We start from the raw sequence: 13,895 nt of genomic DNA, 5'->3' as shown, positions 1-13,895 counted from the left end.
TTCTGGGGGCCCAGCATCGCCTTTTATTATCTCCAAAATAATGACAAACAGGAAGTGATTGCCCACAACAAGCAATCACTTCCTCAGTACAGAAAATGACATCACAGGAAATGACACATACATTAAAGGGGAGGGCACTCACAAGAGGAAGTGCACACACCCCCTTTTAGTCAGCATGTAGTACAGACAATAGTGTTTTCAAAGTAAACAGTATGGATTGAGCTCATTCTAATGGTTCTTGCAGGCTTGAGACAATCTGCGGGGACATTGCTACTGGTGTTGTCAATATAGGGTACTAGTATATTAACAAGGCAGATACCAATGTCCTCTTATTAAAGCAGATATGTATCCAAAAGGGATAACGTAGCCACACAGAGATAAAATATGTTTATCTCGTCTTGTGGACTTCGCTTCTCTAATGCGCATAGTCATTTGAAGGCAAGAAGCCCAGCGCATTGCGCTTGGTACCTACAAAACGAAAAACATCCACAGACACAGAGAACACATCTCAAATCCCATGAGAAGGTTTTCATACTGACCGTTTTTAACACTGGTCTTGATTTTACCCAAGTGCGCTCCTCGATTTAAACCAGACACAGGGAGACCGATTACAATCTATAAAACACACATCCTAGAATAAAATGTTATACAATCAAATTTCCACAACATACCTTACGAACTTTAAATTTTAATGGCTTGGCTATTGAAACCCACATTCTTAAGAAACGTTGGCTTTCCCAGGTCAGTTATTTCTACCTTGATTTAATGCAAGGAAGCCAGTTTCTAGAACTATATATTCTAGTGAGTTGCCAACATAAGAGTTATGGGCGACTCTAAAGGAATTGAAAAGTGTGGTGAGCTATGTTGGCCACTCACCTTGAAGAGATTGGGAAGAAAAATGCAGTGTGCCTGTGCCAATGGGCATGGCCAAAAAGTGAACATGATCGGTGACGTATGTGTTACTTCCTGGTGCAAGGCTTGTGATGTGCCATCTTTCCCCATTGTTTTGCTGTGACTTAAGTAAGCGGTGGTCGACTTTCATAATTAGAGGGGCTCCCAAGTGTAGCCCTTAAAATCACTAAAGGGCAGCACAAGTTCAGTGACTATTGTATCTCAAAGATGATAGACACACACACACACACACACACACACACACACACACACACACACACACACACACACACCAGAATGTACTTCATCTATGGGCATTATACAAGAGATTGACAGACTGTAGACATAATGCAGAGGACGGTCAGAGCCTGCAGACTGGGTACAAGAGATTGGCAGTCTCCTGCAGCATGTCTGCAGTTTCTGACCAAGACTGCAAGCATGCTATAAGAGTTGTTGGAGACTAGGGACATGCTTCAGAAGACATAAACTAGAAATATAATACAGGCATACCTCACTTTTAAGTACACAATTGATTTACTAAAGCTGGAAAGTGCAAAATCATGCTCACTCCTGCATAGAAACCAATGAGCTTCCAGGTTTTATTACTAAAGCTTTAATGAAAGAGCTGGGGTTAGAAGCTCATTGGTTTCTATGCAGAAGTGAGCCTGATTTTGCACTTTTCAGCTTTAGTAAATAAACCCAATTGTGCACTTAAAAGTGGGGTATGCCCATATATGAGACTACTAGAAATTACTGCTAAACCAGGGCAATAACGAAACCGACTAGTCTCTGTAGGGGCCCAGAGGGCCACATGTGGCCCTTGGATTGCAGGTTGGGCACTAAGGTTTTAGACAGAAGGGGGGGGGGGCTGGGGGCACACTGAAGAGATTGTGCCAGTAAAATAGTTCCTACTGTTGGTGTCAGTGGCAACAATAATAACATACAATTGATGTTCATGGCAGTAATAACCTTCAGCTTCAGTACTAACACCAGCATGTGTCGGGCCAGCAATGATAACCCCATGCCAGTGTAAGGGCCACCAATGATAAATCCTAGCAATAACACTGAGCAAGTGTCGGGGCAAGAGCTAATTCTCAGTAAATGTCAGCGCCAACAGTAACCACTTGCAAGTATCAGGGTTAGCACCGATGGCCTCCAGTGTCAGAACTAGCAATAACCCTCAGCAACTGTCAGGGCCAGCAATGATAACCCTTAGAAATAACCCCCCCCCCCCAGAAGAGTCAGGAGAAGTAAAAGCTCCCACTATTGGGTTCAATTTTACTAACCTGAGCACTCACTACAGCAAAGATGTTTCTCTCCTGTGCTGCTGCCAGAATGTATCATTCAGGCAGGGGATCACTGTGCCCAATAAGGCAAGGCAGTATAATTCCAGGCAGTGAGCTTGAACGCATAGTGTTTCTGGCACTTTTTTTTTTTTGTTGTTGTGTAGGTGTCTACAGGAGGATCCTTTTTTCCTCCATTGGACCAGTCTGAGTCTGATGGTGGCTACTGATGGAGATGCCATAGGGGTGCTTGATACAAGAGGAAAAAAAAAAGTTAGGGCTTCAGATACCTCCAGCAACACATTTTCCAGACTGCGACCACAATCTTGATGTAATTTTATAAAGGGAACATGGATCGAGGTGTATTGCAAAAATAATGACCATCGGGCAAATGCCAATCAGCACTATATTCAGAGCTCCACAGCTAAGCAGTAGGTACTTCAATGCATCCCCTCCAAGGGAGTATAAGGATCCTCTGAGGGTCAGACTCCTTTCCCCTCCAGTGGGTCTTCTCCCCCCTGGCTATCTTAGGTGCTGTATCCTCCTTAGGCAGGTAGGACAGCTGCAGGGTGATTGTGGTAGGCCCAAACAGGGATTTGTCCTTCCCAGAACATACAACTACACACACCTCCCTAGGCCACCGTCTGCAGAAAAAGAACTCGCCAAGTCCATCCCAAATTTTTATATCCTCCCCTAGCATGAATCACTGGCAATAAACCACCTTGTGGTTGGCCAGTGGGAATATAAATATTCATATTCGCATTGCTGCAGCTCCCCTGTCTAATGCCAAAGGTGCCAGTAACGCTGCAGCCAGAAACAGCAGCAACACTGAACTTAGGTGAAAACCAAGTGAGATGCTACAAATTAGCCTTGACCGATTACCACCCGGCAGAACTAAATTTCACGAGTTGCTTTCGGCAAGGCGGCTTTTACAAAAAATATCCAGACATCTTTAGGACTTATGTACGTGAGAAAATGCAGCACACTTTTAGGTGCATTGCGCCAGCATTTGGGGTCAGTTTTGAGATGCTCCTGAGATTTTTTCAAATGTGCGTCTGACTGGAAGTTGACCCACATCAAGCTGTTTCATGCTTATTTTCCACTCAAATTGATTTGTATAGACAGAAAAAGCTAATGTACACAGACACTTTCTATCTGGATATGTTTTTTATTAATTTTTTTAAGCTTCCTATCTTTCCCCTTTCCTTCCGCCATTTCCTTTGCCCCAGTAAATAATTTTAAGAGTACAAATTAACTATTTACTGTAGTGTTTGTACATGTAACAACATAATCATTGTGTTATCTCCTATTTGTAGCTATAAATAAAGTGTTGACACCTATCAGATCACCTGTATTTGAAGGTTCCTGTGATAACAGGGTTCAGACAGCAGAATCCTGTGTAAAACGCACAAGTGGTACATCGATAAAGGTACATTTCAAGAAAGGTACATTTTCTTTAACTTTGGTATAATGTGAACCATTTCCTTATGCTGGCCATTACAAAAATGTGTTTTGTTGTCCTCTGCCAAGATGCTGTTGGAAGCATTTTACTGGTCAACAGCTGCCATTTGAACAACCTAAATATGTTTGCAGATCTGAGAGGCTCACCTTATCTGGACCACAATCTTGTATCTTTAGATCTTTCATGACCTTAGCCAACATTGGCTGAACCTATTGGTTCTAGGACTACTCACTGTAGTTACCCACATATGACAAGCTCAGCTTCTGAGCACAAGCATGCACGTTTACTCAATGCAAACCTACATGCTTCTAGAATGATTCAATAATAATTTTTCATTATTAGGCTCCATGTACACTAGGCTTAAAATAGGCCAAGAAAAAACCCTCATATAGAGCACTTTTGTACACGTTTAGGCGTATTTCCCATTTTGGTTTCTGCTGCCAGAAAGCTCCAATCAAAATGCAAACCTATGCATTAAGTTGAAAAATCCATCCTGCAGCATCTCCCCAGAGCCCCCGTTTACTTACCTGAACTCGTTCATTCCATCAAGGATGAATCAAGCAGCTCCAGCCGCTGTCTTGGGTTCTCATTGGATAGATTGATAGCAACAGGAGCCAATCAAATCCAGCGGCATGGTGCGGGCCCGAGTCCTGCTGTCTGTGTAAATGGATGCAGCAGCAGGACTCGGGAGTGCCCCTGCACGAGTGCCCCCATGGACGTAGCAAAATGGCAGCTGTAAACAGAATCTGCAATTGAAGGCTAATTTCTCAACAGGGGCCTATAATATAGTACACCACCTTCTAGCAAAAAAATTTAATTATTCTTTTTAGTTATTAAGCTTCAGAATTACAATGTTAACAAATTTTGTCTGTTTTTGACATTTTTGTAGACTCCATTAACCATAAAAAATGATGAAACAGCTAATCGCTTCCAACATGGAGGAGGTGTAGCATGCAAAATTGATATGGGTACTATACTCAAACCAGAAAGTAAGTATACATTTGCAGTCACTCGAAGATTATATATACAGTAAGGATAAAATATAATGGCACTTTTCTGGCAGTAGTTCCCTTAATAATTACCTGCACCTAATTCAGGAAATTGCGCCAGTCTCCGTAACATTATTGATGTGCAGCAACTCCTGATAGTTCTTACTATCACCACTGTCGCTATGGCAGTGACAAATTTTAAGGCCTCTTTCACACAGGGTGGATTCCATTCTGATCAGCAGGGGATCAGCTCCATATCCCCTGCTGATCGGAGCAGAGCAGGTGGATGACACATCAGTATCTTCTCAGTTTCTGCAGAGTGGACATGGACAGAGCCCACTCTGATCTATGAGCGGCTCTGAATGAGTGGACTCTGCTGTTCATTTACACCCAACTACCCTCCAATCTGTTCCTCCTTAAAGGGGAAGTAAACCATCCATAAAACAAAGCATGCACCAGAAATGTTACACTCCCATTGGTTGTGCTCTCAACCAAACTGTCAAATCATCCAATGGCTGGTGTCATAACTGATCACATGCAGCATCATGGCAGTTGTAGAGTAAACAGAGTCAAAGATGGCAGCTTCCTTGGCTGAAAACAATAGGGGGTTTACTTACACTTTAAGGGAAGAGCACAGACCCGCTTCCGTTTTTTAGCAGACCTGATCGGACCCACAGGTAGGTGGGTGTAAATGTACACAAGTCCTTGTACACCTGCCTGTCCATAGGGATGATTGGACCACCTTATCTGGTCTGCCTGAAAAACTGACTAGCGGACCTGATTGGAATGCCTGCATGAAAGGGGCCTTAGTAATACCACCAGTTCTCAAACTGGCAATATTTAAGGCCAACTCTGAGCGGACGTACAGAAAAAAGGTAGTACTCAAGAGTGGCCTTGCCTATGCTGAGAAGCTGCCATAAATCTGTCTATTTCCTGCACAGTGCTGTATCCCCAGCCCCATTTAGCTAATGTAAATTGGGATACAAGTGATGTCATTAACCAGATATGGGCATTGCTTTGTCACTGGGTGGGTGGAGCTGAATGGGGACCTGAGAGTCTAGTTGCCCATCAGGTCCACTTTGCACAGCATATGGAAGTGGGTGGATTTGAATGCCGCTGCTTGTGTGACTGACTGTTTTCATTTAACAAAAAAATTTACGAGTTGCCATTAACAATAAATTTGTATTGTTGATCTTTCTTGTGATTGAAACCAATTAGGAACAATTATAAACATTTAGTTACAGAAGGGTGTACTTACCTTTTTGAATTCAAAGGCCAAGTTGCATGTTTGTTTTTTTCCCTAACTATGTAGGTGTTGTACCAAATGAGATCCAAAAACTTGACATGGAGCAGATTCCTACATCATGCAACAATCCATCCACTGTGGGAGATGATGCTAAAACTCCAACAAAGGTATTTTCTTAACATCAGTCCTCTAGTCCAGTGTTTCTCAAACTTTTTTCAGTCAAGGCACCCTTTTAAAATCCTGCACATCTCGAGGCATCCCATTCTAAAGTGTCAAAAATTGAACTAATCATTTTACATAATGAAGCAACATCCACACACGTAGGGCACTCGATGTTACAAATTATTTAGGCTACTTTCACACTGGGGCGTTGAGGGCGTCGGCGGTAAAGCACCATTATTTTTAGCGGCGCTTTACCGTCATTTTTGCAGAGGTTTTCGGCCGCTAGCGGGGTGCTTTAAACCCCCGCTAGCGACTGAAAAAGGGTTAAAAGCTTTTGCGGTTCGGCAGCGCTGCCCATTGACTTCAGTGGGCAGGGGTGCTTTAGGAGCGGTGTATACACCGCTCCTACAGTGCTGAAAAGATGTGGCTTGCAGTACTTTTTTTTCAGTCCTGCCAGCGCCCCGCTCCAGTGTGAAAGCACTCAGGCTTTCACATTGGAGTGAGAGGAGAGGCTCTTTCAAGGCGTTTTGCAGGTTCTATTTTTATCGTTATAGCGCCTCAGTGTGAATGTAGCCTTAAGCTGGCCATACACCTATAGATTATCTGCAGATTTTCTATGGTTAGATGGAAAAAGTGGGAGATTCCTCCATCCACACAGTTTAGCGAACATGGAGAAACCTGTTGCACTTTTTCCATCTAACCATAGAAAATCTGCAGATAATCTATAGGTGTATGGCCAGCTTTAGTCTTCCCAAGCAAATACATCATTGCACACTGGTACTGTCTAGTAGTCCAATGTTTCACTTTTCCCTCAATTTCTCTGCCATACTCAGCCGATGTGACCCCAGTGTTGACAGAGAAGGGCAGGGGAATAGCAAACAAGGATGTTGTGCAGGTGCCTGACGTCCTCCCCATCAACCAATCACATCATTGGTTGTTAGGATGCCGGCAACTGAAAGGTTGTAATGGTATACAATGAAAACTTTTGGCTTTGTGTAACTTAAAGGCAGGCTTGATCCCACCTGCTGGCTTATATACAGTTTTTGGGCAATTTTTGGACATTTTGTCATGGCACCCCTGAAGGAACCTCAAGGCACCCTGGTTGAAAAAGGCTACTTTTAATCTTTCCCTTTGTATGTATAGATATAAAATAAAAAATCAACCAGCGCTAAATACAATAGTAAAGAAATAAATAAAATAGTGAAAAACAATGCAGCTAGAATACTATAGGTCAAATTACCAAATCCCACATTACAAAATCAAAAAGTGACAGTACAGCGCAAATAAATAATAAATAATCAATACAAAGTCCATATAGTGAAAAATGATATATGCAGTAATCAAGAAGAATCCGCTTGTGCAGTGTGTCTTCAATCAATATATCAAGTGACGATGTGATCCCTTCACCATTGAACAAGTTGGACTCTCACCTCAACTAGTGGACCCCTGATATATCAGACAGGTCAAAAACACATGTTCCCATCAAGGGTAGATCATAAGTTTGCAGCAGACCAGACGGAAGTACTCCCAGGTAAGGTTCTCCTCCGTATCATCAGATCAATGTGATAACATATGAAAAAAGAACAAGCAAATCTAGTGCTCTCCGTTGGTACCAATTTATTAAAAGCAAGTAAAAGAAAAAATTACACTCACATTTGTGTGCACTGATCTCCAGTGCTGAGTGCTAGGCAAAGAATACCATGCGTGGATCAGTGTGTCAGCTTGCGGATGACGTCACGGCGCGAGTCACGTGGTCCGTACGCGTTGCGTCCCAAAAAGTAGGCGGGACTTCATCAGCGGTGACGGAATGACGTCGGACGGCCGCTTTTAAACCAACACACTAATATTAAGCCAATAGAAAACAGAGTTGTGCGCCAGACAAGTGCCAGGAGAAGCACGTATCAAACGTGACACCGGAACACAGATCTGCGCTCAAACACAGTACAAGAGAGAGAGAGAAGATATATTTAAAAACAATACTAATAAAAAGTTTTTATTAGTATTGTTTTTAAATATATCTTGCATGAGGACATTCACTCGGGAGGATAATTTCAAAATATCAGGCCAATTCATGACATGATGAAAATGTATAATAGATGTCTATTTTAGCAATCCAATTTTGTTTTGGACTTTTGAATCTGAACAAGATAAATAATCCAGCTGCGTCCAAATGTCACTCACATCTCCTTTGCCTTTTTTATCATGCATTTATAAAAGGGGAATAACCTTTTATCTCACATTTTATAAAAAACATAATTTATCATACATCACGGGACATAAGCTAATATTGATTACCTACTGGGTTATACGCCATCTCTAGGTGAATGGACACTGGTAGACGACAAAGTCTTAGACAGGAAGTGATCCCCTATATAACCCCTCTCATACATGAAGTACTTCAGTTTGTGTCTGCAAGGTGGATGGGCACGTTTGTTGAGCTCTCTGAGCTCCAGGTCTTTAGTCCCAAAAAAGTTTTTTAAATTAATCAAGGGATTCACCGATCGGATCCATTTGAAACAGCATTATATGCTTGAATAAATGATACCTGAGCCTCGCAAAAGAGACGCAAGGATCCAGCGAGCTTTTGCCTGTAATGCGGCCTTCAGCCGCTGGACCCCTTTGTAGTGGAATCCTGGATACCACAGAGCTAAAGCTTGCCTGCAGGGTGCTGTACAGGTCCAAGGGTGTGAACCCTAAAACCTGAAAGGGCACCCAGTCCTTTAAGGTCCTCAAGTGACGGGAATCCACTGTGATGGGTGAAGTTTGGGCTCTTGCCACTCGTAGCATGAAAGCTCAAACGCATTGCATGTTAGTGACGTCACAGCCTCACGCCGCACCATGCCACCACGTGCCTCTCTCTGAAAGAGATCTGACACCACAGGCCTGTTCTCCATCTTGCAATTGGCGATCAGCGAGGACATACAAGGAACAGCAGCGCTGAGCTCCCAGGCTTTGACAGCTCACCGTCTTCATACCTTCTCCTGGATATCTGATGTCCCAGCAGGACTCTACTATACTAGTGAGTTCATATTGCTTTTTTTAATTAAAGTGTATACTATTTATTCAGAAGCGCCCCTGTCCTTGTCTTTCTCAACTTCAGTGAGGGAACACTGAGTCAGAGGTTGCAAGATGACAGCCAGACCCGGTCCCCAACCTGGTAGGAAGGTGCAGGCAGGTGTTTGTGGTCAGCATGGAGTCTATACCTATCATTGGCATGTCACAAAGCCTCCTAGACTTGTGCCAAAGTGGAACGAAGACGCTCCTCTAACGCAGGGATGCTCTGCGGCACAAATGAGTCGGGCAACATGGAAGGTTGGCAACCATAGTTTACCATAAACTGAGACAATCGAGAAGCCGAATTCAAGGAACTATTGTGAGCAAACTCCGCCAAGGTAAGAGGCAGGGGCGTAACTATAGGGGATGCAGCAGTCGCGACCGCAACTGGGCCCTATGATGCAGGGGGCCCATGCAGCCCCCTCTACATATGGCCAGCAGCAGCATAGGCAGCTAGGGGTACCAGTGCACCATGCACACGGGTGGCTGGAGGTGGAGGGTGACTAGCAGAGCTCCATGCTCGACTATCGCATTGGCTGCTCTTTAGTTGTGCATTCCCCGCATGACCTGTGTCCTCGGCCGGCTCCTCAGAGTACCCCTCTCCTGCTCCATGCATTTCGCTCAGTCCGATGTCTGTTCTCCCCAGCCAGAGTCCCGCCCCCCCCCCCCCCCCCCGAGTCCGGCCCACACTGCACTGCATACTTCTCCCAGGTAAATAAACTTTAGGCACACAGATGCAGTGCAGCCCTATGAGAGCCCCCCGGAGGACACTGCAGGCTTGTCTGCAAGCCCCCCTCCACTTCATCTGCCCTGGAGAAAAGAACCTCATCTCTTCTGGGGTCGGGGACCCCATCCTGCCTACGGACAGTCCCCCAATGGGGCACCTAAAAATGTAAAAAAATAAATTAAATAAAAACTACTGATACCAGTGGTGGAACTACAGGGCTGACAAAGGCCATACCTGTGACCACGCCCTGGAGTTCCACCGCCAGACTCAGAGGGAAGGGCCCTGGCTGGGGTTTAAGGGGGGCCCTTCATGGTTTCTTGCATCGGGGCCCTGAAGGTTCTAGTTACGCCGCTGGTAAGAGGTCTGACCAGTTGTTATGATGGTCAGACATATAGCAATGTAGGAACTGCTCCAAGGACTGGTTGGCTCATTCTGCGGCCCAATTAGACTGCGCGTGATATGCAGAGGAGAAAGAAAGCTGAATTCCCAACTGTGGATAAAAGGATCGCCAGGACCGCAACACAAACTGACTACCCCTGTCCAAGACTATCACCTTGGGTAGCCTGTGTAAGCGAAAGATCTCCCCAGTAAAAATGGAAGGCAGTTCCTTAGATGTGGGCAACTTATTAAGTGGAATACAATGAGACCTCTTCGAGAACCGGTCAACTACCATAAGGATAACTGTGTTACCCTGAGAGTTGGGTAACTCAACAATGAAATCCATGGACAGATGGGTCCAAGGCCTCTCTCCATTGGGTATGGGTTGTAGCAGGCCCACTGGAAGGTGTTGTGGTGTTTTACTGTGAGCACACATGGAACAAGCAGCTACACAGGTGGCTACATCAGCATGTAAACTAGGCCACCAGAATTGTTGGGAAATGGCCCAAAAGAGTTGATTTTTTTTTTTTCCAGGATGGCCACCAGAATGGTAAGGAGAATGGTAAGTCTGGAGCACGGCAGTATGGAGACTCTCAGGGACAAAGCAGCAGTCACAAGGTTTCTCAGGAGGAGCATGGACCTGAACGGCAAGAATTTTGTCACCCAAAGGAGAAGTGAGACTGGTGTGAGCCGTAGCCAGAATATGATCGGGAGGAATCACAGGAAGAGATTCAATCTTGGAATTGGAGGAAAATTATTGCGACAAATAGTCAGCCCTTACATTCTTAGTATTGGGTAAGAATGTAATTGAAACTTGACAAGAAAAGAGCCCATTGCACCCTTCTGGGAGAGAGGTGTTTAGCCTCTGACAATGTAAAATTCTTATGGTCAATAAGAATGAGAACCAGCACAGGGGTACCTTCGAGGAGATGCCTCCATTCTTTAAGGGCATTCCGCAGGTGACAATTTCTTGTAAAAGTAGCCACAAGGAGGTAGGACGTTGAGACAAAAGGGCGCCAAGTCCAGTTTCAGAAGCATCAACCTCAAGGATAAAGGATAATGTAGGATCATGATGTGCCAACACAGGAGCAGAAACAAAGGCAGCCTTGAGACTCCAGATGGACTCCGGAGACCAACTCTGTGGTTTACCATCCTTTCTGGTCATATCAATCAGGGGCTTGACCAGAGATGAGAAGTTACGAATAAACTTTTGACAATAATTGGCAAAGCCAAGAAAACTTTGTAGAGGACTTTTACCCACGAGTTTCGGGGCCACTGTAGGACTGCTGAAAGTTTCTCTGGGTCTATCAAAAAACCGGCCGTGGAAATGACACAACCCAGGAATTTAACCTGTTCACGATGGAACTCGCACTTCTCCGATTTACAATAGAGATTGTTCTCTCTCAGCTTCTGAAGCAAACGACAGACATCTGTGTGGTGGCTCTCTAGGGACTTGGAAAAAATTGAGATATCTTCAAGATATAAATCACCACGCATAGCTGTGATAAATCTTGGAGGACGTCGTTGATAAATTCCTGAAAAACTGCTGGAGCCTTGCAAAGGCCAACTGGCATTACAAGGTACTCATAATGGGCTGTTCTGTTATTAAACGCAGTTTTCCATTTGTGCACATGACCTTGGCCACATTCTGGAAACATGTCTTGCTGCATTGTGGTGACCAGGAGGAAACTTTAGCCAATCAAAAGGGGTTGTGCCTCTGTAACAAAGGATAACCAATAACCAGAGGGTGAGGGTGAGGAAATAACTTGGAATTTGATTATCTCATGATGAAGAGCCCCTACGGCCATGGACAACTGAACAGTGTGTGCCGTGATGTATGATGAAGAAAATATTTTTTTTCGTCATGCTTCCCTGTAAAATCCATTTTCTTTGAGTACATCATGGGACACAGAGGTCCATCCCCTTTTTTTGAGGATTCAGTGCTTGCTACAAAATTGACTTCTTGTATTGGGGGGGGGTTATATAGGGGATCACTTCCTGTCTAAGACTGTCTACCAGTGTCCATTCACCTAGAGATGTCATATAACCCAGTAGGTAATGAATATTCGCTAACTCTGTGTCCCCTGATGTACTCCAAGAAAAGGATTTTACAGGTAAGTGTGACAAAAAATCCTATTTCATCAACCTGGTGTATTCTATATTGACATAAACCTTGATATTTTTAAAATAAGCCATGTAGTAAGCCAAACTCCAGCCAGACTGTTTCTCTCTTGTCCATTGTTGAGGGACATAATTTGATAAGCAACCTAGGGTATACTGGATATACAGGATAATGTGACACCAGGCACATAGAAAACTGAAAGCCAGCTCCTTTGAGTCTATAACCCCCCCACTCGCCGCCTACCTCCCACTTGCTTAGTTATGCTTCGTGTCCTTAGGAGAATAGCTTTTTACTCTGTCTACTTGACAAGATCAAGGCTCAGAATTCTGCTTTTCATTTTGCTTCTGATTTCACGCTTGTTTGCATTTGTTTGATTTGATGTGTCTACTCACTTTGGACTGATTTTGGCTTTTTTTTCTTGGCTTCTTATCTAGCTGGGCCTCTCAACGGATGATAGAGTAAATGGAATTTTTGTACTCCTCGCCTTTTTTCTGAAGTCAATTGAGGGACTCAACTCCCTCTCCTCATATATATGCTATTGTTTCTTCTGCTTGCTACAACTTGGAAGGTGAGGTTGGAGGAGGGATTTTATCCTCAAGGCAGCTGAGCTTTAGTTTCTATGTGCCTAGTGTCCTTTGCTGCTCTAGGCTTTAAGATAGCTCTAAATTGCTTTAGGCCTCATGCACACTGGATGGTATAAAAACAGCAATGGTATTGTTGTGTTAAAAATGCAAGTTTTGCTACATTTTGCTGCTTTTTTTTTTTTTTTTTTTGCTAGCATTTTGCCGTGTTCGCATTTTTTAGCAAGAAAACACCACTGCTATTTTTAACTCCCACTTTCCCACAATGCATTCTCTGTCCAAATATTTCTCTTGTGGACATGATCTCACAGTTGTTCATGTGCTTGGACAGCTGAGATGGTCTGTTTGAGATGCATCACTAGCCATGATGTCTTCACTCTATATATCAGCTCAAAATGGAGATCTACCCAGCTGAGACAATGAGGCAGATTAGCAAAGGACATTGGGAAATGTCCATAAGAAATTTCCAGTTACAGTGTTTTTCATTATTGTTGCGTTTTTTTTATAGCTGAAAAACCCTGCAGTAGTTCTGGGGGGGTCCAGCCTGAAAATGCCCCTACCAAAAAACGCTGATAACCGCCTATGTGTGCATGGACACATTGGATAACTCCAAAAGGGGAGAGAATTAAAGGGTCAGGGGCCCTCGTTTTGGACTTTTCAGGCAATGGACAAAAGTATAATAAAACAAATATTTTATTAACAAGATTACAACAGACAGGTCATATATAGAAAAGAGTTAAAAGCATACAAATACATATTGACAAAAAATTGACACCGAATAGATGCTAGTGAGCCCCTGTGCATCAACATGTTTCGCTATTGCTTCTTCAGGACACACAGGCTTTTGGTTGAAAGAAAACAGGTCTCACTCACAGATAACCGTTTGTCTACACATGGAAATCTCCCGGATGATCAGAAGTAAATCACCATTTATAACAGGAGGTGGACTCTCAATGATACCAATAGCCAGAGGATGGGCTGATAACGTGCGTTGATATAC

The 13,895-nt window shown here is 43.8% G+C and overlaps 1 protein-coding gene across 1 annotated transcript in view; it reads left to right on the top strand.

Annotated features, from left to right (window-relative positions):
* BRDT (bromodomain testis associated) overlaps positions 1-13,895 on the top strand; it is a 273,701-nt gene that overhangs the window by 224,057 nt on the left and 35,749 nt on the right. The window contains exons 15-17 of the mRNA XM_077452924.1: positions 3,491-3,603; positions 4,526-4,625; positions 5,938-6,038. Of these exons, the coding sequence (XP_077309050.1) occupies positions 3,491-3,603; positions 4,526-4,625; positions 5,938-6,038 (314 nt within the window). The remainder of the gene's footprint in view (positions 1-3,490; positions 3,604-4,525; positions 4,626-5,937; positions 6,039-13,895) is intronic.

The sequence above is a fragment of the Lithobates pipiens genome, unplaced genomic scaffold, assembly GCF_037356315.1.
Source record: "Lithobates pipiens isolate NorthernLeopardFrog02 unplaced genomic scaffold, aLitPip1_a1.2 Scaffold_23, whole genome shotgun sequence".
NCBI classification, from domain to species: Eukaryota; Metazoa; Chordata; class Amphibia; order Anura; family Ranidae; genus Lithobates; species Lithobates pipiens.
Note: the sequence above shows the minus strand (reverse complement) of the source record. Positions and strands in the feature narration are given on the sequence as shown.